Here is a 24557-nt window from a genome sequence, read left to right on the forward strand (position 1 = left end):
TCTAATCAAAACCAATGTAGCCTCCACAACTCACAGCTGAATACATGTAGGATACAAGAAGGGATAACCAGCTGTATGTTAATAAGTGCATGCATATGTATGTGTACGTTGTATGTATACATTGTGTATATATACATCACATGCGGCAGTAAAAATCATTTTCTACAGTAGTGTACATGGGGTATCCCAAGCCTCTTGTGTAGTAAAATTTATTGTTACTGGTAATCTATTCATGCGCTGTTGGAGCAAAGCAACAAGGCACTTTTAATGGGCATTTTTTAAAAAGATTGTTTGGCTGGTATCTTTCTTGAGCCTGTTATATAACACTCGGTTGGCAATGGCAAAATTCAAAACCAGTTAACTTCCTCTGAATCTCTGTGAAATAATGATGGTTGCCAAAATTACAGCAATATTGGTGTTTGCTGTTGAAATGTACTGGGGAGGGTTTTGACGTAAAGCTTGAATAATCGAAGGATTGATAGGCGTGGCAAGAAAAATTATCAAAATGCCTTTTCACTATGTTCACATATACGCTGTGAGTTTGTACAAGTTGCAGGCTAATTCTTGTGAAGTTGCAAGCTTCCACTGAGCAACATACATGTACGGTACATCATTTTGTGCATGTGCTTTGAATTAATGCCTGAAATCTACATGTACATATATAATACAATACATACAATAAAAGTTGCTACTTACAGGGTCATGAAATCAGAGATTGTTGAGGAAGGGTGAGATTTGTCGGAACTTTTCCTGATTTTAGGATTTTTGAAACAATCTCTTTCAAAATGCGGAAAATCATGAGTTTGTCATTAAGGTGCTTAAACGTACATGTATAAAGTTGATATAGATGGCAGAACACAAGAAATGGGTAATTTAAGTGGTGCGTGCAGGCATATGCAACTGTAAAACGTAGGCCCTATGCTGCTGTTCATTATTATGATGGATATTTCCATTTCCTCCAATCTCACCCTTGTGAGGATGCAAGTTGCATTGGTCTCCTAACATGGTACAGATGCATGCATGTACTCTAAAGTTATGTGTAAATTTGCTTTACATATTAGGCTAAAAAATTATGCTTTAAATAATTGTGAATTACCTCCATAACAAGATTTGCTAGCCATGAAAAATGGATTGTTCATGTTTAAGTGACCATGGCTGCCTGTACAAGAACAACTGTCCATAAACAGAGAGCTCTAGACCTGATGATGTACGTTCACACTATCAGGAGCTTGCTGGCTTGCTGAACAAACCAAACGCTAACCCTGCATGCTTACTTTGTATTTATAACTCATTCACCAGCTCTTTCGCCAGGTCGCTGCAAGCTCACTGCTAGCTCACACTTATTTACATATTTGGAACCTCGCAACTACTAGTACAGTACATTGACCATATATTGCCAGCAAGCCTGCTAACCGTGCAGACAACTTCAGCTAGAGAGCAAGCTTGCCACAAGCTTGCAGCGATTTCTGTCAGGATATGAAAAGAGGGAAGAGTGGTGTACTGAATAATTATTTATTTTTACTTCTCCACTAAGGAGTTGCTTGTCCCTGGTGACTCCTTTTTGGGTGGTCCCCTTCATTTTACAGTGTGTAGTTGCGATCAGAACCAATGTACACACCTACAGCATGCTTGAAGAGCCTTTATACACATCTCTTGGTAGTCTCTATCCTTTAACCGTAACAGTTCTGCTAAAATGTGGCTTGCAGTACTCAGTACTACAAAATACTAAGCGGTGGTCTGAGCCTGCAGAACCTACATGCAGTGCTACAAATGATGACTTCTGGCTGGGGCACCCCCCATTGTTACTTGTACAGAGAACAATCAAGTCATGCATGTGCCACAGCACTGTATGGTACATTGTCTTATCTGTTATGTTTTATGGCTTCAGAGAACAATAAGGTCATGTCCTCTTACAAGCACTGCACACTTCATTTTTACTATGGAGTAGTACTTTGTAGTATTTAGGGCTGTCAGGGTTTAGTACAAATTTACACATGGGTAATTCCAGAAATTAGGGGTCCAAAAGTGTGACATTTTCATGTCCCTGTTACATCTGACATTTGTTATTTGACATGTAAATATCACCGGAGTTGATTTCAAACTATTGGTATTTTGTTGGCAGGCAAGTTGCATTAATTCATCACTCTTGGAAATTAGAAAATGTGTTCTAAACTTACAATATCATACGTCAGATGTGAAAGGGACACAAAAAAAAATGGACCTCTAATTTCTAGGATTACCCACATACGTATCAGCACGATCTTCCGATAGGTGCATGCCAAGACATCACATGCACATAATTTCCTAGATTGGGAACTATACTGAAAATTGTTGACTGGGCACAGTGCGCATATTGCATGATGTGAACAGTGAACTGCAACTGAAAAACTGAATCTAGGGAAGCTAAAAGCACTCCCTTAATTAGAGAATTGCTTATGAGGGAATCAAATTAAAGCAGGGAATTGAATCCAAAGAGTTCAATTTTAAATTCAGATCAGTTTAGTTGTGTTATTATAAAACATGCATGGACTGGCCAGATTTGCATACTCGTCCATCTGTGCCCCTTCCCACAGCCCTGTGAATGACCAGCGCAGGGTCCTGTTTCTCAAGGCTGAAGGCCAAGGGACAAGTAGGACACTCTTCTGGTCACTCATAGTACCTTTGGGCATGTAGACGTGCACGGTCCATATGCAGATATGTGTATAATAGACTCGTCAGTAGACCAGAATTAGAAGCTATTAATTACACTGTTGTGGCACTGTGCCGGTGGCTAGATGGTATGTGTAATGCCTCTTCCACCAATGGCGTGCCTTGATTTGCTAAAAATTCAGGCATACATTTAATGTAAAGAATGTGTGTGTGAGTTCAGTGCCAGAAATGGCATCTCCTCAGATTCATGTACATTCCACTTGTCTGTGGTGTTTGGTGACAACTAACTGATTTTTTGAATTTTTCAGTCTCTAACCATGGTTTCTCCCTCAAGACTTGCCTCTCTTTAACATTCTGTTTTTGAGCTTTGGGATTCTGTTGTGAGCTTTGGTTTTAGGTTTTTGGCATTTATGCATTGTGTTCTTTCACATTTATCTGTTTTGTTTGGTTTCCATTTTTTTTCCTTTGGGGTGTTCTGGTTTATGAAGTCTTAAAATAATGCACTGTTAACAGAAATTGGAAAAAAGTATAATCTGTGCGTAAGAAGTGCTTGAAAGTTACAGATAACTGTAGCAGTCTGTGGGTTGCATGGGCATTTGAACTGTGATCTCTAAGAACCTGTGGAGGTCTTGATTGCTTGCAGTCTCTGTGCTGACACAAGATTTTCATTTACGTCGGTGCAGAACTATCCCATGAACTGTAAGAATGAGCGCAGCATGCTGGCAGCCAGCGGCAGATTTGTGACGACGGAGTTTGAGCCATGCTTTGACGCTGCCGACTTCATTCGGGCCGGCAGAGACATATTTTGCCAGCGGAGTCAGGTGAGCCTTTTAAAAAAAACCAAACTTCTTGGCAAAACAATTTGCCAGTTAGTGTGCATACATCGGGAGGTCGGTTCACAACTGGACACAAAGGCAAACACATACGCAAACTTGAAATTTTCAACACTGACATAAACCTAGAGGTCAGGCAGAATATCCACTAACCTCCTAGAATTGATGGGATGTTTCACTCGCACTTTTCCAATTTTCTTATTTTGGTTTACATGTATAAAACAATCTGCACTAGTATCATCCCAGTCAAAGTGTTAGTCATGTGTGAGGATATCTTGGTTCAGTACATGTTACAAATTGTTCTCAACTTTCCTAAAGAAATCTTGTGACCACGTGGCATGCGTTCATGTTCATAAGTTTTAATAAGTTTCGAACATGTGTGTAAGTTTCAGCTCCCACCACATGTTCAATCTGCACTGTGAGATTCTTGTGAAGGTCTTTCATTCAAAAAGTGGCTCTGATGACGTGGTTTATTTTGCTAGCTTGGATCAAATTATGTCCCATTGTGGGATAAATCCTGTTAAGGTCATGTGCATGTTGATATGAAATCATGTCTGAAGTGAATGTGTAACACCTGCTTTCAAAATTATTGTATTAAATGTCATAAAGTTTTCAAGTTGTACCACATACCACTATGACATCATCATGGCGTCTTTTTTAAAAGCATTCTCTGCACTTTTACTACCTACCCAGCAATTTTGGATGGTGATTGAATTGTTGTCTTCTTCACCTGTTATTGATTTAAAAACCTTTTACAAAGTCCAGGTGATTTGGCAATGAAACATACTCCTTACAATGGGGACTTTGTATTGAAACATGCAGTAGACTTGTGGAACACTGCCTTAAAAATACATGCAAGTGTAAATGAGTAGATCTGTTTAAGGAGTCTTGAAGTTACTGGTGCCTAAATGGAATAGCATATTTCTAAGGAAAACAAACAAGGAGATAATTTCATTTCCACTCTTATCTTCCAATTATTGATCTGCAAATGGTGTGGGAAGTTGAGGCTGATGCAGCAGGTGCTTGGGATTTATTTGAGGACTTGCTTCATTATTTTTTAAATGCTCTTTGCAAATGATCCGTTTAATCAAGAAATGTCATGATATGTTTCATGTGTGTTCATGACTTAATCATTGTAATCCTTTACATTATTTTTTATATTCAACCTGCACAGAAGGATGAAAACACAATTTGTCGTGCAAATTTGCTACTACCGGTATATATAAAAAGTTAGTAATCCCCATTTCAGACAGGTTCAGTTGGGCCCCATTTCAGACAGGTTTAGGGTCAGGCTGAACCAAGAGCAATTTGGGTCTACCCAATTAAAATTTTGGTTTCAGACAGACGAACTTAACCACACCCTGCCGTGGATTCCGGATCCAGACATGTATGCTTTATATGCTTGGCTGGGGTCTTCGAACTCGCACAAAGGGAACAGGGCCTTGTAACAAAAGACTGTACTAGGAACAAAAGACCAGGCTGCTGGGAATTACCAAAATTTTTCACTCTCAAAAGTGGTGATAATCCAGCCTTGTTTTGAAATTGGCCCCTATTGAAAAGAGGTCAGCAGCACACTGAGCCAGGTTTGTGAACAAAAGAAAGTTACATAATACTGCACAATCTGGGCTCTTTTCACAAGGCTGCAGGCCTGGCTGAAATACTCCGGCAAAAAAATTTGTCTGTCAGGCTAGAGTGGACACCAGACAGCCTTTTATGTGTTCATAAGAGTCCAGTAAATGAAGATAAAAAATGATAAATATCCCGGCCCACCATCATCAACATCTTGCCCCGGCAGGAAGTTGTTAATATATATTTGCATTGGGTTCAGCCCATGAAAAGAGCAGCATCTGAAACCCACTCTGGTGTCGTTCCAAGCACCTCAAAGTGTCGATCTTTCGCCTGCTAGCACACCTGGTCGCTCCTAATTGTTTCAAATGTTGATCTTTTGCCGCAGCTTGCTTTGGCGCAACTCTAGAACGCGTCTGAAATGGGTGTAACAGGAAGCACTTTGTTACAGATGATAAAAACAAACTTCAATTTGAAATGTGATGTTCAGATAACAACCTTCCATTTCAAACTGAACTCTCCATTCCAAACTCGAATACTTTTAACCCAAACTCTAAGCCTACATCCTGGACATTTATGTTAAATTGGCCAAATATGCAGAACCTTCCGGTGCATGGAGTTGATACACTGGGGAATCAATTTTGTCTAATTATGTAATTAAAAAATTTTTTTCGGCCAACTGCAAAAACCTCCTGTCAATTTGTACCTCTGTGGATGCTGAACAGCCTAGTTTAGTCACCTTTAACACGGGGACTTCCCCTGAGCTGAGTAATTCTTTTCCAGAGCCAGCCTCCAGCCAAGTCCCATAGGGATTGTATGTAAATATCTCAGCCACGTGCTGATAAGGGATTATTGACAAAGCCTGGGCAAGCCTGGGTGTGTCTTGTATCAATGGTCGGTCTCTCTGATGTGTCTCTGAGCTGTCTGAGTAGTTTCACTGTGTTGGGGGGGTTGTCAAATTTTTGTTGACTGTGGTGGGACCCCCCTTTGGAAAAAGGGTACAGTGACCATACTCGGACCTTTTCTTGTGCAGGTTTTTTTATTTGTAGGCACTTGGGGACACCCTCTGATCAATTTAAATACCAGTAGAAGGGAATGTGGATTTGGGAAGAGGGTTATAATGTAGTGATCTCAAATGTATCACCTTGGAGCAATGAGCATAAAAAAATAGGCCCTTTGCAGCGGAAGGTTTTTAATTAAGCTTTTGCCCAGTAATATTTTAAAACTAGTTTAAAGTTGAAGAGTATCTTGTTTCTCTTTTACTGATGTGTTGCACATGTTGGGACAAGGGACTTTTGGCCACAGGCCAAAATCCCCAAGATGATAAGATGAATGCCCAAATAAGACTAGAGCAAGGTAAATAATCTCAGTGAACATCAGATCTCAGAAGGTACGTATGTAGAACTCCAAAGATATGTAATACAAAACTGCTGCAAACTGCTTGCTGACTACAATGACCTAAAATACAAATCTCAAAATATGAAGGGCCTGACAATTCGATCCTAGCAGAATCTTTCTCAAAGGCAAAATCTTTCTCAAAGGTGAAATGACCAAAAGGTAGAACTGACTTTTTTAATTGAACTGACAGAGGGGCTTATTTGTTGGATCACAGGTTACCAATCTGATGGGGATCGAATGGCTGCAGCGCCACCTCGGCAGTGAGTACACCATCCACCAACTTTCCTTTGATGATCCCAACCCGATGCATATCGACGCTACGTTCAACATCATTGGGCCCGGCCTGGTGGTGGTCAACCCTGAACGGCCGTGCCACCAGCTGAACATGTTCAAAAGGGCTGGCTGGGACATTGTGACTGCACCTAAGCCCTGTATTCCCGATGGTGAGTAATGCACCTGACCCATCCCTTCCTTGAAGCGCAGCCTTCCCACTGGAACGGTGGAGGGTACTGAGTGCTGGCCTATCCCAGGCCCAGTCAGTTAAAGTAATGCACACAGTCTTTACCGTACTGCCAGTGGTCACAGTCTCACAGACGGAAAAGAGAAATGTGTGCTAAAATGTTATGTGCCATTTAATGCACTCAGTGTCCTTCGAGCCATTCACGGAGGTAGAATAAGATCCTGCTAAGTACAAATCTCTCTTCTAGCTGTTACAGGTCTGCATACATGTATAAATGTGATGTAGCACAGAATATTTGCAATATGAATCTAAGGTTTTTCTGCATTGGCACTAATGCCACATTTCATAGAAATCAGGCTTGATTTGTCAGGAGTTTTCCTGATTTAGGCTTTTTTTTGTCTGGACTTCTAAACAATCTCTTTTAAAATCGGGCAAATCCTTAGTATACAGAACACAAGAAATAGGTGTTTTAAGGGGTGCCTTCAGGCACCACAAATGTGCATGTATACCAGAGAACCTATGTTGCTGTGGGCCCTCAAAACAATTATATTGCAATTATTTCATGGATATTTCATTATCCTCAAGTCTAATCCCCAGAAATGCACATATGAAACAAAATTGCCTTCATGTACCTCAAACAAACTCGAATCAAACTTGAAAGTGGCAAAAAGGGCACATTCTCTAATGAAATATTTTGGGCCGAAAATATCATACGTCTACAAAAGGCAAGACTTAGCGGCCAACTTTTAAGGATGTATAGAGTCTAATGCCACACATACCTTTCTACAGGGGTCATCTGAACAGTACTGGTACATGTACTTGCACGATTTAAATTCAACGCATGGTCTGCCTCCATACGTGTAGACATCACAGATTTTGGGCATGCGTGCAAAACAAATGGGGGATTAGCATGTTTAAATGTCAACTAGAGAGTGGAGATTCTCAGTGTTTCCACCCACCAGCCATGCCCCTGTATGCACTTACACTTCTGCGGGGTCAGCCAATCCTCTGAGGATGGTTTTGTGGATATTCCATTCATCTGGACTTCAAAATCTCTTAAAATCTGGCAAATTCTTCGTATACAAAACACAAGAAATGGGTTTTTAAGGAGTGACTTTAGGCAAGCACAAGTGTGCATGTACACGTATACCAGAGAACCTTTGTTGCAGTTTTCTTGTTCGCTTGATGTTTTCACCCACCAAAGCAGGAGTGAAATTAGTGGAAAATGCAATATCCACAAAATAATCCTCGGAGGATTGGCGGACCCCACAGAAGTGTAAGGTCTGTGGTATACATTTGTGTTTGCCTAAAGGCATTCCTTAACATATGTGTGTTCCATATCAAATGTAGTACTTAAAAACACCGTAAAGGGACTTTCTAGATTCAGAGATAGAATTCTGACATTAAAAAAATTCTGATCAAAAATTCTGAAATCAGAGAAAAACCTGACAAATCTCACCCTGACGAAGTGAATGGATGTATTTCAAAATAAATACACACTAGTACATATTTTTATCTTTAATTAAAAGAAATTTAACCCTCCTTTGATTTGAAATGTCAAATTCCTTCATGTACTCAATTCAGTTGTGTACAGTGCTAGAATGGGCAGGTTTAACATAAATATATGTTTCCCATCGTTTGCAGACCATCCCCTGTGGATGTCCTCCAAGTGGTTGTCCATGAATGTCTTGATGCTGGACCCCAAACGAGTTGTGGTGGACAAGAGCGAGGGGCCAACCCAGCAGATGTTTGAGCGTCTGGGCATCAAGTGCATCCGTGTCTCCATCCGCTTTGCCAACTCGCTGGGTGGTGGCTTCCACTGCTGGACAAGTGACGTACGCCGGCGGGGGACCCTGGAGTCATACTTCTGAGTTCTATAATGCCATTTGTTTTGTTGATTTCGGAATGCAAAATTGAGCTTTTTGCATCTTTATCATTTATATATTGGATGTTGCTTTCCTATTCGCATAATTTTAGACGGTGTAACTTTGGGTAGGAGGGTAAAATTGCTGTCTGGAGAGGCAAGCTGATATATCAGTCATCTTCATTAGAAAATAATGTTTCCAGCTGTGGATAATGTGCCTTTCATAAAAACTAACAACACGGTACCTATATTTCCTTCTCTTTATAATCAAACAGCAGACCTGTGTACAGAAACATGTGCATGTAATTTCTTTTCTAGGCAAAATAAGAAAAATGTTGATTTGCAAATGAATGATTTGCATATACTGGTACGTGTACTGTCAGTCTTTAGACACAAATGTGATCATTGTGGCATTGTGTACAGTGGCATACAAACGTGTTCATGAAACTCTGACAAAAGCAAACACCATAATTTTCGAAAATAAAGTTACAGTGTAAGAGTAGTTATCAGGAAAAGGACTCTACCCAAAAAGTAAACTCATTCCAGGGAGCAACCTTGAAATGAGAGCAAAGTGCTGATACAGTTTACTTCTTGTTGGGATGATGGGATGCTTCTGGGTGTTTGGCTTTGCTGTTTTTCCTTTGGTGCATGTACACGTATAAAAAGATATGATTATTATATATGGTTTAGTGGACACTCTGTTTATGCTGTTTGTGCATCGTGGCTCAGAGGCCAAATTGCAGGTGGGGTGCAAAAGGGAAAAGTATGACAATTACACTTTAATATATACAAATTAATCAATTTTCAATTAATCTTTCCCCAATGATTCCTGATTGGAAGTTCAATTTGGTTATACATGTATTATGTCGGTTTTACTGCACACCATTTGTACAGATACATGTACATTGTATTCATAATTCGGTACCCAATTCTCTTGATAAAAGTCAAACAAAATTATGGGCGTGTACATGTACATGTCACTCAAGAAGATGCTGTCAGTTATAGTTTGTTCATTTTATCTTACATTAAAAAAATAACTCTCATCATATAAGATAATTTGTGATGCTTTTCAATGCTGCATGACCTACTGGGTTTGCCAGTTTTTTTATTAAAGAAACCTGTTTTGTTACAAGTTTTGAAAATGCATCTTTAAAATGAAACATGTATTTCTTAAATTGTATCTTAGCTTGTGTAAACATTAAAATAAAGCTGCTTAGTGGGACAGTGGGCACTATAACATTAAAATTCTTGGAACTTTTCCGAGCTCATCTGTGAATAGTAATTAAGAAATAAGCATGCAGATAAGCATGCAGATGTGGCAGTCAGTTATGCACGACATTTTCCCCTGGGCCCTTGCTGATACCATTGCATCACAGATGCTAACGTTTGCTGGAACTAATTGAAGTGCATGTGTTCTAGGAAGGCTGTAGCAAACAGATGATTCTCAGAAACGGCAAAATACAGTTAGGAGCACAACAATGTGGAGAAAAAAGTCAGGGAAAATGAGAAAGAAAAAAAGAAGGAAATTTCAACCTAAATTATATGTACGTAGGAAATATTCTTTCAATGGCATTTATTGAATTTTTTCTTGTGAGTCTTCCATCAAACTGTGAAATTCTTATAAATATAAGATATATACAAGGGTGAAAATGCATGTAAATCTTGATAAATGTCTGGTATGGCTAATGCCATGGACAAACGTATTAACAGCTGAAGGTTTCCAATTTTACAAAAGAGAAAACGATCTTAGCTGTTGGGCAGCTACCAAGCTTATGTTCTCTGCAGAAACAAATATTCCTGCACACTCAAGCCAAATAATCACAGCTAATAGGATTCCACGCACAACAGCCCTTTCACACTGCATCTCTTAAATATACATGTACCATTGCAATGTATCTCAATACATGCATGTGAAACTGAACAAGCAGCACTGGCCAAATTCAATGAATGTGTCTCAAACCAGTCTGACAGACTGCAGAAAAAACAATACTGTCCAATAAAAGTACAAGGTCGAATGAGACATTTAGTCTATGGCAAACTCAGTACAGTTGAGACCACTTACATGTAATAAGACCTTCACAAGGCCTACCAAGACAGCACAAGACCTCCAGTCTGAATTCAAGTTAAAAGCTATTCAGATGAACTGCAACAAAAGCATTCCTTTGTGACTGGTCTTGTGCATGGTATTGACTACAACACTGACTCGGTATTACACTTGGTTCTGAAATTCCAGCTGGCCCAAAAAAAGTCATTTGAATGTAAAATGTACACGTCACTATGCACTGCAATTGAGGCTGAGTTTGGGCGGTTTGCTCTCGTTTGTTCACGAACAGCTTGATTTGTTGTTTGTGGGTCGGCCACTTGAACGCTGGGAACGTACAACTGGTTATCGCTGGTAGTTAGTGCGAAGCAACGTGCAACATGGCGGCTTCGTGTACATGTAGGCTACGTTATGTGAGAATTTGGATAACTGGATAACTGGGCTGAATTATTTTCTGTTTAAACAGGAACATTCATTTCTGTCTTATGGAAAACAATTAATGTAAATTTTGCAAAACTTCTAATTGTCTCCGGCTTTGTAAAGCATCTGTGTATTTTTTACAGTTGTTCACAAATCAAAATCTCACGAGTTTTTCCGCGTGTTCCTGTAAACCCTGATGAGGAGGTGGTGTGTGATCCTGTTCCGGGAACAGTGTTCTTGAGTTGTATTCCCACCGTTCGAGCGTGAGAACAAGAAACGCGTGACAGGAACAGGCCGCCGGAACTTGACCTGAGAGTTAACCTGGCAATGGAAAATTCTCTTCATACTTCTTTTCCCAGGGAAATCAATTTCATTTCACACAAAACATGGAAAATCTTTTCTCACAGTGGGGAAAAACTTTCATGCAAGAAAAACATTACACGCCTTTTCACACCTCTTAACTCAAAAGGGAGAAGATTTTCATGCTTTTTCACACAAGTGGGAAAACATTTTCATACATTTTCACCCAAGTGGGAAAAAAAATTCTTATAAGTGGGAAAACATTTTCCCACCATGTGAAATGCGAAAGTAAAATATGCTCGCAATTCAGTTGCAGTGTGCTGTGGTTGAGGCATTTTGTTCAGGAAATTATTCAATTGACTTTTCAATAAATAAATAGCCACCTCCATTAAGGAAGTACTACCTGACTTAACCAGCTACACTGCAATCACACAACATGTAATAATGCAAGCCTGGATTCTTAAAAAACCCAAAACCTGTTTTCCTTTATCCATGTACAACTAGTCACAGTAGTCCTTGCCAAGTCCAACTAGTCCTGAACAAGCACATTATGTTCCAATGACAATAATGCACCAATTTTGTACTTCAACAGAGCATGCCCCAAATGAAGTGTGTCTATTAAAGGTCACTCATGTGACCTGTCCTTGAAATACCAAGCTAATACTCAACCGTCAGTTGGTCACTGTCCCATTGTACCAGACAAATCATAACCAAACTCTTTTTTTTCCCCTCTGATGTCACCACCCACTGCCAACTGCCTCTCATCAGCACTGGCAATAGCACAATTTCTTCATTGAAAGTTGCATTAGCATGGCCTTTAGGTTGGCATTTTTCAGTCAGAGGAGCAAGGTGAGAACACAAAACGGTTTAGAACTGTCAAAGGGTTCATAAAAGGCTAGCCCCCAAATGGTCAGTAGGGAACAAGCAAGTGGTTCAGGGAGTCAAACAAAAGGTTTGCGGTAAGCACTGTGCAAAGTATGCCTATTGTGAGCATGTGTAAGGTTCTGAAAAGGACCAGAGGGTAACTTGGAGGGTTCAGAGAGGCTGACCATATAGTTCATGGTCGAGTGCACTGGACAGTCCACAGCTTCCTGTGAACAGGTAACAATACCTTATCAGTTAACACAGTATTGTGTGAGCCCACTGAATCCACTGCTCTCGGTGGCCAGAAACATGGCCAACAGATTAAATACGATGGGGTTTGGGTAGATATGAAGAGTTGCACAAGGTACCTTCATGTATATGAAACAATACTAGCAGCTACTACTAAAACACTAAATGAAAAGGATGGCAATAGTTGTAACCCTGAAATGGATCACAAATTCAATATGTGCAACTGATCATTATATGGAGCTGTTGACCACCTATTGGGAGCACTCATCGGGTCCCTTTGGAGATGGAGGAAGGAGAAAAAGTTTTGTCCTTCCTCTGTGGTTCACACTTCTCTACAAAAAGGAGGTTTTATGTTCACCAGCGGAACAACTTAAGCTATAGGGTCTATTATTAAGTAGTACCCTGCATATTAAAGCAAACTGTAAGGGCAAGCGGTTTCTTTCAAGCTGTCAAATGGTTTCCATCCAACCGGTGAATGGTGTTCACAGCAGTTAACACCAACCATAAGAGGCTTTGTAAACTATATGTGTATTTGTATTTTGACCTTGCACCTACATGAAATAGCAGGTGACTGTTGAGATTTCGGGAAACTGTGAATAGACAGGTCTACACTCCAACAATGTCAAAATATATAATTAAGGGCTGATCTATGTTAACCAAAGCTTATGAGAGTAAGGACGAGGAAAAGAATGTTGACAAATGCCCTTCTTGCTTTTGAATATAAAGATAATTTTTAAGGTCAAAGATCAAACAAATGACCTTGAAATAATAAAAAATCAAAGGTTGGCTTCTGTCTACATTTTATTTTGTAACCCTGTGAACAAATAATGCAGTGTGGATTCTCGCTGTAAAAAAAATTGCCACAGGCATTGTTTTACAAAATTCGCCTGGAAAAGGTCAATTTCATGGAGCTGAGACGTGCATAGATGTCATGAGGGTAGATTTGAACAAAGCAAGTACAGGTTGCCCGAAGACAAGGGCTTAGTTTGGGTCACTTGTTCCTGTATGTTCATGAACAGCTCCATTTGTTGTTCATGGGTCCGCTGCTCAGCTGGTACAACTGGTTATCGCTGGTAGTTTGTGGCAAGCAACATGGCGGCATCCATGCATGTTCTTTGACAGTTAATGTTTGGATAGCTGGGCTAAATTCTTTTCCATTTAAAAGGAACATTCATTTCCGTGATATGGAAAATTATGAATGTTAATTTCGCAAACCTTCCCATTATCACTAGCTTTTTAAGACATTTGCTAGTTTTTGTGGCTGTTCAAAAATCGAATCTCACGAGTTTTCCGTGGGTTCCTGTGCAACCTTGACAAGGAAGTAGTGTGTGGTCCTGTTCCAAGAACAGTGTTCTAGGGTAGTGTTCCCACCATTCGAGCGTGAGAACTAGAAACCTGAGTCAAGAACAGGCCGCCCAAACTCGACCATAATGTCAGCATGAGCATGTTGAGCTTTCCCAATCCCTCGTGACTCATTTGAGGCTCATATCTTATTCAGCATGTAAGCATTATCTTCTCATTGACTACTAAATAAAATTATACCTAGGTACAAAAAGCGTTGCCAAAAAGGCTGGTGTACACAGCCAAACTCTGCTGAGTAATGCTGCCCTCTGTTGACTTCAGCTGGCATAAGATGCCGTCCCATAAAAAGACCAGATAAGGAAAGTTTGCTCGACTCACCCCCCAAAGTAGAGCAAATGCAACTCACGTCAAGAAACCAACGTTCCGCATGGCATCCTGTCATTGATCAGTGAAGTATGTGTGGTAGGCAATCCCAAAGAGGCTCGTAACAAACCACGCAAAAGCCGTCCACCACGTCAGGAATGAGAATATGCCCCGGAAGAAAACAGGTGAGAAAACGCTCCGCAAGCTCTCCAGAGTGACTTTGAAATGTTCAGCGGTGGCCTCTGCACTGGCAACGTCAGGCTTTGGTGAGACAAACAGTGGTGGTGTTGGGACGGTAGAGGTAGGGTTGGCCGAAAATGAGTCAAACAAACCCGTGGAATAGCCTCCTAAAAGTGCAAAGCCAACAAACCAAATGGACTCCAAGAAACTGTGTCTGTGAAAGTCCCAACACTTGCCCTCCCGCATCCTTCAAAACACTATAGAGTATTAAAGCGTGACATCATTTGAACCAGAAAGTAAAGTGCAGACGTGTTGGTTCAAGCCCATGTTGGTTCATGCGCTGGTTCTCGTGCTAATACCATTTACACACATAATTGTGCTTGGGATGTATTCACTTCGGTACTCTATGCTGCTTGGCAGTTTACAATGGCCTACAAAAGATACGAGAGCTGAAAGCTCTACCCTAGAGCTGCTAACCATAAATAATTGCTCACAAAATTTATTTGTTAAGTGTGAATCAAAAATGAACCAGTCACAAGAGGTATGAATTGCCATGTTGGCTGGTAACCTAGGATAAAGTCCGAACTACTCGGCTCCGGCCAGAAAATTACACATGAGTCTGAGGTCATGGCAGCAGGCAGTTCCCATAGAGTCCTGTGCAATTTCTAGCTGCAGCCAAGTGATTCGGACACTGCCCTACTTCTGGTGAGCTGATGTTGCCTGTACCTTACTACTTTCCGTGGTTAGTGGCTCTAGGTAAAATTCTGTAACCACATATAGAAACCTGCCAACTCACTTGATAGAAACTTAATCTATCATTCAATATGAGACCTGCTCTCCATAAACGTATCTTGTACCGGTATGGCAAAACTGTGAATAAAAAAACCGATTATATCTACGGCTGCCAAATCAACAGTGTAAGCATACATTTGGTATAAAACAGAGCTAACGACATTTTTTTCATATTGATTAGTTCTGCAGAGTTGAACTTTATGCAACTACAAAAACAGGCTTGGAAAAGTTGAGTCTAACACAGACTAGGCTTGGAAGACTCAACTTAAATCTCTCTCACAACCAACATTTTTTATTTAAATTTTTTTAAAATAAAACATGAAACTTTAGAGATCATAGGTAGTATTTCTGACAAAAAACAAAAGCTGTTTTCCATGAGAAATTTAGCCTTGGTCAAGGCATTCATCATTAGCTGCACCGTACTGGCTAGCTCTCCATTTCCATCATTGTTTTTCAAGTACAGTAAAAAAATCACGGCGAATAGCGACCTCAGTGGGGAAGAACTCCATATATTTGAATTCTGAACAGGTAAATTACTAGATACTTGAAGATTTTGTCTGAACCAGCAGGCAGCCACGAAGTGTGTGTGTCATGCTACCAACATCTTTGTGTGAGTTGGACTTAATTTACAATTTATTCATCGTGTAGGTCTACTCCATGCTGCTGACACAAGAGACAACTCAGAACCAAGCTGAGTGGGTCAACTATGTACAGCTAGTTTTTGGCCATATCAATGACCATATATTACGCCAAAACTAAGACAGTTTCAGACCTCAATACCTGGGAAAATTTCACTATTGAGTCAACAGTCTGAAACTTTGCACTCCATTGCACGCAATGCACTGGGTTCTACACAAACGTGTAATCTGATCATACCATGGCCATGTGGTTGCATGCAGAATGCAGGCAGCGGTTAACAGTCAACCAATGAAATTAAGTCTTTTGAATGGAAGCTAGCTTTATTATCATAATGAGCACCGCCCAAACCTTTCTGGAAACGGTTAGACCAAGCGTTTGTCCTGGTTTCAGCTGATTTACATATCATGCTGGCTGCATGAGGTCGCTGATCGGCTTGCTTTTCCACTTCAAATGTATATGTGCATGTACACATGAGCCAGCCAATGACGAACGTCTTGACCAAGGCTACCAGAAATTTGAGCAGACCATTGCAAGGAAAGCCACAGCAGGTCACATGACATCACTACTTGTAATGAAATAAATGAAATCTGCACATCTAAACACTTCTTGCAGAATGTTTGGAAGGAAAAACTCACCCAGTGATTTCAGTAGACAGGTGAAGCTCAGAAGTATTAACATGGGTGCCAAATACTGCAGCGTAACAACACACAAGTAGTAAAAAACCCGTACAACCTGAAAAAGAAATGAGCAGTCAGAAATGGCACAAACTGGGCAACTGGTGTAGACACTGGATGGAAAGAGATGTGAATTTGTACAGATTCTGAGCAGTTTGGAGTTTGATGGAAAGAGAGCCGCTGTCTACTCACACTCTTTTGAAGTTCTAGGCTGTTGATTCGTCCAGCCTCTTGCTTCATCCTCTCCACTTTTTCTTTGGCCATGTTGAGATAGGACTGAAGGTAGTGGGTCATCAACACCATGCGCAGTACGCACAGCATGGGTACCAATGACATGCGGGTGAGGTCAAATGTCGTTTCGCTCATTCTTGAGAAAAATATGAAAAAACGAAACACCTAGGATTGATTCAGGAAAGCAACGGGCATGCATATGGTGTAAAAAGGACATTGGACCACTGCACATCTACTGATGATGCTACACTTCATTTATGCGTGTTCTTTCCTATGATGTTCAGTGGACTCGCTGGCTCCAAAGGCAAGTGCAAATGTAAACTAAAGGTGATGTCATCTGTAAATAGGTCTCTTAGATTTCTTCAACAAAATCTTGATTTTTCTTCATGCAATGACATGAAGGGTTACCTACAGTGGTTCATATTTGCCGGTCATTCTCCTACCAGTGGCTGGGTTGCACATGTAGTCCCTGCCAATGGGCTTAATCCACATCAGTGATATCAGCATAGGGAATAGGAAACTGGTGTGCAAAACAATCCTGCATTGGAGGTGGAAAAAAGAATGCACCATTTAGAAGATGGCAAATTGGTCTTTCACTAAAGGTCGGTTCATACTTTAGGCGAACGTGATGTCATGAAATGTTCAGTTGAAATGTGTTCAACTTCTGTGAATTCACAGTGAGAATACTTGATTTGATGTCACAAATTCCCTTTTGTGTTCGCTTTTGCGCCGAGTATGAACCAACCTTAACTCGGCATAGATTACCTCATGTGGGGATATCACAAAAGGGCTCCTCACACTCATCCATTAGCTGTGATTAGGTCCAAGCTTTTAACCTCCCCTTAACTCTGACAAAATACAATGTCAGAATCCAACCTTTGGTTTTACATGCTGTTGAGCCTGTCCACCATAACTTGTACAAAGCTTTTGTGTGAAAATGTTAAGGAAATACTGAATAGAACTGCAACATCAAATTCTGTTACATTCATGAAGATTCAAGAAGAGAGACCAGGGGGGATTACTGTTAACTATGTCCATTTAAAGACATGCATCGGGCTCGTATCCTCTGTACTCTAAAATGTTCTGTCTTGGGTCTTTGCCCCGAGGCCCAGACGTTTCTGGGTTAACCCTCAAAGAGCAAAATTATTTTGGTCCATGTCACAGTGATTTAGCTCCCAAGAACTCAGCTATACCGGGCTCTATTTTCTAAAACTTAACATGCTTGTATAGACACTACTTATCATTACAAAGCTTGAACTTAATCAGAGATATGGCTTTGTTGTTATGGTCACTTGAAGTCAACACTACACGTTTGCCAGCCTGCAAGCATTTAGCACTACAGTGGAAAAAGTATACATTTTTGGCTGAACTGTCTCCAAAAATGGGGTGCTGCGCAAAATGTTATATTTGATATTCATAAAATTAGTGTCAAAATAACCACTGAGTGAGGAGTCACGTCAATATTCGTCCGCGACAAGTTGCGGATATTGTTGAGGGTTAAATTTCAGGATTTTTAACCACCTTGTCTGCTATTTTCCCCAATTAGTTTGTTTACATAATGTCCCCTTTCTGGGGTTTTGAACAAGGCTGGGCACTGAGCGACACTCTGTGTGTCTAGTGTACTGGCAATAAACATTATAATAGCACAACTTATATGGGGTCCCCGGTTGAGTGCCTTGAGGGCAAATATATATAGCCATTCACTTGCCCAGGACAAATGCAGGGCTTCTTGTGGGTGAAGTCAATGTTGCCAACCGTACTTGTTCGCAACTTGTCCCGGACGAGTTTATTCTAAAAAGTGAAGGCTCAGCTCCGGAAACAAGTTTACTGCTACAAAATTGGAAAAAGTTAGAGGGGGGCAGCAGATTCGGTGCTCCACCTCCAGCTCCTTCAGGGCTCAACCTTCACCGGCCTAATCAGACCCTTAAAACTGAAAGAGTACCTCTATGAAAAACATGTTTTCACTGATTTCATCTGTTCAAATAAATATGGAAGCATCCAATTCGACGCAGTGCCATTTGTCTTCAGACCTCAACTGTAACAAGCTAAAAGGGGCTTTTTTCCTGTTCATGCCAAGATGCGAATTCTGAATGTAGATTGCATCATTCAGAGAAAACAGAGAAAACGCGGGGAACCCTCGCCTTATATTCATCGTGGTTAAACCTTGTGCATGCCAAGCAATGCCTTTAGCCATTGTGGTCTTTTATTCTCCAAGGTTGTAGGCATGGGCTTGATACCCATTGAAAAATTGGAGTAGCAAGAATTGGCCACGTTTTCTTCATGGTGGGGGATTTGGAGAGATTTAGGACGGTTCCAATTACCAGTCATTAGGGTGTTGGAGTTAAACTCATCCATCCGATTAAACCCTCCCACACTGATCCAACCCCCTAACAATCAGATAAAGAACTGTTCCGGACTCACTGCATCACCGGTCGCTCGACGGCAAACCTAATGGAGTCCACGTGCATCTTGGCGATCCGGAGGCCGGGGAAGGCCAGGAAGGCCCCTAGCAAGGCAGCAAAAAGACCAATCACAGACTTGAAGGTGATCTTGGAGATGGGCCCACTAGAGTACAGCTCCTGCTCCTTCAAGAACTCCAGTGCACCCGCAGTAAAGTTTTCATAAGCTGAAACAAACACAGTACACCGAAAGATTTCTTATATTGACTTCCACACCCGAAACAAACTGTTCTATCTGAACTTTTGCTTGACGACCTTTCATTTCTCTTTCCAAATAAAAACTGTCAAACATTGTGAAGCACAAGCCTTTTATTTCTTTCATACCGACAAATCTTACAATTACATTGTAGAAGAATTCACACTGTATCAATGACTTAAATGTAGACATTCCAAGGACAAAGTCATTTATTTATAACCCTGCACTTTTCAAAGATCAAATATCCGAACAATAAGAGTATCAAATAATACAGATACCATAATGATGTCTCTTCACCTTCGTCGAGTCCAAACTCCAGAAACTCCTCAGGGACAATCAGCACCCCCATGGCAACCAGGGCAAAGAAGAAACCGAAGGTGATGCAGAGGGACCTCTCGCCGTCCTCCTCACTGGTGAAGTACAATGCTGTCAGCAGGAACAGCACCTGGCTAGGACAAATTAAGGGGTCAACAAGCCAGGGAACACTGGATGCTTATAGTGCAACGACAGTCAGTGCGTGGTTTTAGACCACAACAACAGGGCTCTAGAACAAACACTTCAGAATTTTTTTGACAGAGTGACTCCACAGTAACATACTCTAAGAAATGAAAGCATAAATGTGACCTACTTAGGCTAAATGAAGAATGATACACAAAAACTTGTTTTGAGTAATCGGCTTCTGAAGTTGGAGAGTGAAAACTCAAGTCAAAATCGATTTTCAGTATTTCCATTTTTACGTAGGTTACGTGTCAAAGTTTTCATCTAGCTATTCCACTAGTGCAACAATATCAAACAAGGGCAACAAAAGAGCATTTCTGAAGTGAGTTTTTTTCGGGTCTTTTTGAAAATATATAGGGTTTACCTTTTACACAACAAAATTTTGTCTAAATTCCGAGTAGATTTTCAGGCAGCTCGACTGTTGCGCTTGCATGATGTTTGGTACTGTTGGAAATGGCTTTCCCTGAGGAACCTATTTACATGTATAACAGTGACATATTGACTGAATGACATCTAGCCTGTTCCAGGCCTCAAAAGGAGATAAGCAAATCTCCTCTGTTACATTGAGAAACTGTCTCGTTCACAAGCTAAAGCAAAAGGAAGCTACATGATTGGATCCCCACACAACTGCAGTTACTTGGATACATGATAAAAACGGCGTAAGCAAAATCAAGGAGTTTGACTTGTCTCCTGTTATTCAAATGCTCAGCACAGCCAGCATTGTTTACTTGGATACGTGACGAGTGCTTCATTTGTCCAATCAGCATGCATTAACAAGTGTGTGAAAAAGATACTTTTCGTGTCCCAATTGCCTGACAAACGTAGATCCATCCATCCGTATGTTCGTACGTACACACATATGAAAACACAAATGCCGTGTACTGTACATGTGCATACATGTACGAGTACAACACTATCATGTCATGTACATGCTGTTGAGATCACTAACTTAAGCTGTATACTTGTGATTTTAGGCTGCCCTGACTTTTACACCAAATTCAACTGGAGTAATATTATTTCAGCTTATCACTCGTCATCCACTCAAGACACTGTTTGTCGGCTAGTGTAACACCCATGGGACTACATGCATGGACACTGGAAACTTTGACAGTACTGAAGGCAAGATCCAATGTTGGCTGAATGACAGCCCTCAGAAAAGCCAGAAGTTTTGGCTGGCAAAGAGTAGTCTTATTTGTCAATTTAGAAAAGGCAATTTACTGAATAAGCTTATGTTATAAACTCATGGTGAGAGGGACTTAAAAATTTTAATATCAAAAAAGAATGTTCCAAAATTCAGAAACGAAGTAGAGGGGGCAGTGTCAACATCAGCCCTGTTGGATGTCAATAACAATTAACATCAAAGATAAGGTACTCCAACTATGGATTTCTGCTTTTCCAAAGATATTGTAACAATAACATTTCCAGGAAACGATGTTTGAAGATTTCTTTCAGTTTACTTGGTATTTCATGACAACAGCTGCCAATAAATGTACTCTTGCTGTGGTCATTTAGACCAAGATCAATTATGGAGTACATATAACATGTTTGCAGCATTGACTCATGCTCTTTTTTCAAAGCCATTTTTCTCGAAAAGTAGTTTTGACCACAATGATGTTTCCACTCTTCTTACTTGCAGCCTATTTTTGAAGTGGAGTGGGGTACAAGTACAAATGTGGTGTCACTGGAAAGCCTATTCCTTTCTCTTTATTCTCATGCATATTTCAAAAAGTGAAAAATGGGGATCCTTCCTCAATATGCCACAGCAGGTCAAAAATTGGTTAGGTTAAAAAAGGAAATTAAAATAAACAGTTTTTGTGAGTTCATTTCTTATCAACTTTTACAAACGGTTTTATACCTACAATAGTAGGTCTCAGACTTTCAAAAGGAAATCTGCTTCTATGAAATATCTAATAAACTTTCAATTTTGAATTCAACCAAATTTGTACTTAAACTTTTGTTCAAAGATGACTGCTCTCTTTCAACTTTTAAAATCTGCAAACCTTTGTGTTTTTAATCTAGCTTTTAAAAAACAAACACAAGGGAGCAATTTTTCGATGCATGAAAATGCATCCCCTTATTTCACTGATTAATTAACTTCACGACAAGGCAAGGATACAGTGCAAAGCCTGCCATCATCACTATCCAGATCAGACTCAGGTTGAAGTCCCCCTTGGCGTGAAGCCACACTTCTGTCAGCACATACACAATCAGTGCCAATGCCGAGAAGTCCACAAGCCACCGGTACTCGCTAAAGAAGCGCAGCACCGCCACGTGCAGGGGCTCAATGATGCGGGTGCGCAGCTCTAAGTCAATGTTCTTGGGCACCGAGAAAGATTTGTCCTCGGAATTCTCGAGGAGATTGATGCGTCTGCTGTGTTCAGATCTGAGTGTTCAAATTTGAGATATGTTAAAAGATAAAATGATCAATATGTAGTCGAACACAGGAAAACTGATGAAAGTGTACAGTGTATCTTCTCTAAGTAAACTTTTGCTGCTACTTCATTTTTCATTTTAAATCAAATTAAAAATCAATATCAATCAATATTCATTTGAATGTAAAAAATCTCGCCAAATGCAATCAAAGTTGCTCCTAACCTTTGTTTTTTTTCAAAGGTCTGCATTCCTGCTAATCTTGTTAAATGTAAAAGCTGGACTTCTGAATGAGAAGACAAACTGGAAAATTTCCAAACTGGATTGGAAGCTCAGGTGGTGCAAAGTCAATATGGTAACCCACAGGTCAAAGATTAAAATCCTGTTCCTTCTAATTTTGTTCATTCATGCTGTGGAGAGGTAGTGAAGTACCAATCAAGGCAAGTATTGATGAGTCTAACACGTTAGCACAAGGGAAAAACAAACTACAGATTAATTACATATCTCGTTTCTCACTACTACATGTACTTAAGACAGACATGGTCATAAAGACAGTTGGAGCTGACTTCTATGGTGTGAACCACGCCATAAGGATTATGAAGAAACTCTATGAAAGTTTATACCAGGCACCACCCACCTGTTTTTACGATGCCTTCCTCTTCCAACTGTTATCCCTGCTAGCTTCCGTAACTCTTCATCTTTGGGGTACATATAGCGGACAAGATTCCTGTTAAGAGCAACAGAAGGTAAAACAAAATCGATGACAAAGCTCTTTTGAGGGTAGGTTTTTCAAGGAGTTTGGGTGACATGTTGAATCTATGCGAACGACTGTTTACCATGTGATATCTCCTGAACGAATCAGCAAAGATTCTGGTGGAGACTAAACCGGGTAAAATCACAAATGGGGAGATAAAAACCACCTGGTAGCTAACAGTGTAGGGACAAATTTGATGAGCATGGTAATGCAATCAATAGTCATTGGCAGTGGTTCACGCCAATAATGATAAACACTGCAATAGCTATTGCATGGAGCCACTGTTCCATGACAGTTGCTCTATACAAAACCAAACACAAACTCGTGGGAATGTCCTGCGAAAAGTCACTAGATTTGTCTATACAATTTCTTTCACTTCTTTACATAAACAAAGGGCAGTTTTTATTGTGAATTGCCAACTTCTAAAGTTTACATTTGTGAATGATATTTTCTCTCAATGAATGTACAGGTACATGTACAGATGTATAAATCAGGCCTCAACATTAATTTTTTTAACTACTTATCCACTGGGCAAGCAGCATTGAAAATTTCCTTGCCCAAGGTAAGATTTTACTTGCCCAAACCCTGATTTACATGTAGTTGCTCATTGTTCCTTCTTCCCACAATACAACACAAATATACGTCACTCAAAACTATTGCATGTAAGTAGAGAGTGTGCAGGAGTCTGATGCATCAATTCACAAAAGTTTGGGTAACCTTTATTTCTTGTAACCACTTGATGATTTTGCCAGATGTCATATATGCAAAAAAGTGAACACACAAGTACATGTACCAGGCAAAATTCACTTCATGTGGAAGTCACAGCTACATGTAAAACAGTCTTCGAGCTTCCGGCTGTCAAAGCTCTGCTGCGCCATGCGTGCAATAACCAATGAGATTTGGTACCCAGACACAAGTGAATTTTACAGTTTATTTGTGTATGCATTTTCCCTTGTGTGGAAACGTGTCCTGCTAAATATACAGCGTGCTTTATACACGCGAGTTTGTACATGTAAGTAACGATGCAAAAAACATTGCATACCACATAGCTGTTTACTTTTTACCATTTTTTATAAGCTTTTGTGAAGACAAAAAAGAGGTAAATTTGCTAACTGCTATTCTTGGCCACGTGTGCAAACAACGGACACTTTAATTCAACAAAAATGTAGCTGTCAATCTAGCATATTTGTCCTTAATTTTTACTTGCCCGAAAGAAGAAATTATTTGTCCCGGACAATGGGACAACTGTTAATGTTGAGGCCCGGTATACATATAAATATGTTTATCAATTTTGGATTAATGAGTCAATTTTGCCCCCGCCTTGGGATCTTGGATCCAATCTTTGAACCAGAAAAATAAACTGTCACTTTCTGTACTTTCTACAAACACACAAGCCAGTGTGTTCACATTCTATGTTCACAGTCTACAAGGACATGAATGAAGCTCTTGAACAAA

At 40.2% G+C, this 24557-nt stretch overlaps 2 protein-coding genes across 10 annotated transcripts in view; one reads left to right on the forward strand and one right to left on the reverse strand.

Annotated features, from left to right (window-relative positions):
• gatm (glycine amidinotransferase) overlaps nt 1-10028 on the forward strand; it is a 26960-nt gene extending 16932 nt beyond the window's left edge. For all 5 annotated transcript variants that reach the window (XM_022244129.2, XM_022244131.2, XM_022244128.2 and 2 more), the window contains 3 exons: nt 3333-3470; nt 6661-6889; nt 8551-10028. In XM_022244129.2, the coding sequence (XP_022099821.2) occupies nt 3333-3470; nt 6661-6889; nt 8551-8777 (594 nt within the window). In that variant the 3' untranslated portion in view covers nt 8778-10028. The remainder of the gene's footprint in view (nt 1-3332; nt 3471-6660; nt 6890-8550) is intronic.
• Nucleotides 1-24557, reverse strand: part of LOC110984208 (transmembrane protein 161B-like) — a 56278-nt gene that overhangs the window by 22774 nt on the left and 8947 nt on the right. For 3 of the 5 annotated variants that reach the window (XR_015426247.1, XR_015426248.1, XM_087140497.1), the window contains exons 5-11: nt 22986-23075; nt 22095-22361; nt 19778-19929; nt 19247-19451; nt 17238-17363; nt 16787-16961; nt 16556-16652 (exon numbers count right to left, since the gene is read on the reverse strand). Coding sequence is in view for 3 of the 5 variants with exons in the window: in XM_087140497.1 (XP_086996623.1) it covers nt 16556-16652; nt 16787-16961; nt 17238-17363; nt 19247-19451; nt 19778-19929; nt 22095-22361; nt 22986-23075 (1112 nt within the window). In the remaining 2 variants the exon portion in view is untranslated. Of the gene's footprint in view, nt 1-9826; nt 14657-16555; nt 16653-16786; nt 16962-17237; nt 17364-19246; nt 19452-19777; nt 19930-22094; nt 22362-22985; nt 23076-24557 lie in introns of those variants that run through there. The other 2 variants (XM_022244148.2, XM_022244147.2) reach the window with 1 other exon arrangement.

The sequence above is a fragment of the Acanthaster planci genome, linkage group LG08, assembly GCF_054643075.1.
Source record: "Acanthaster planci isolate LZ-2023a linkage group LG08, COTS_SCS, whole genome shotgun sequence".
Classification (NCBI taxonomy): Eukaryota; Metazoa; Echinodermata; class Asteroidea; order Valvatida; family Acanthasteridae; genus Acanthaster; species Acanthaster planci.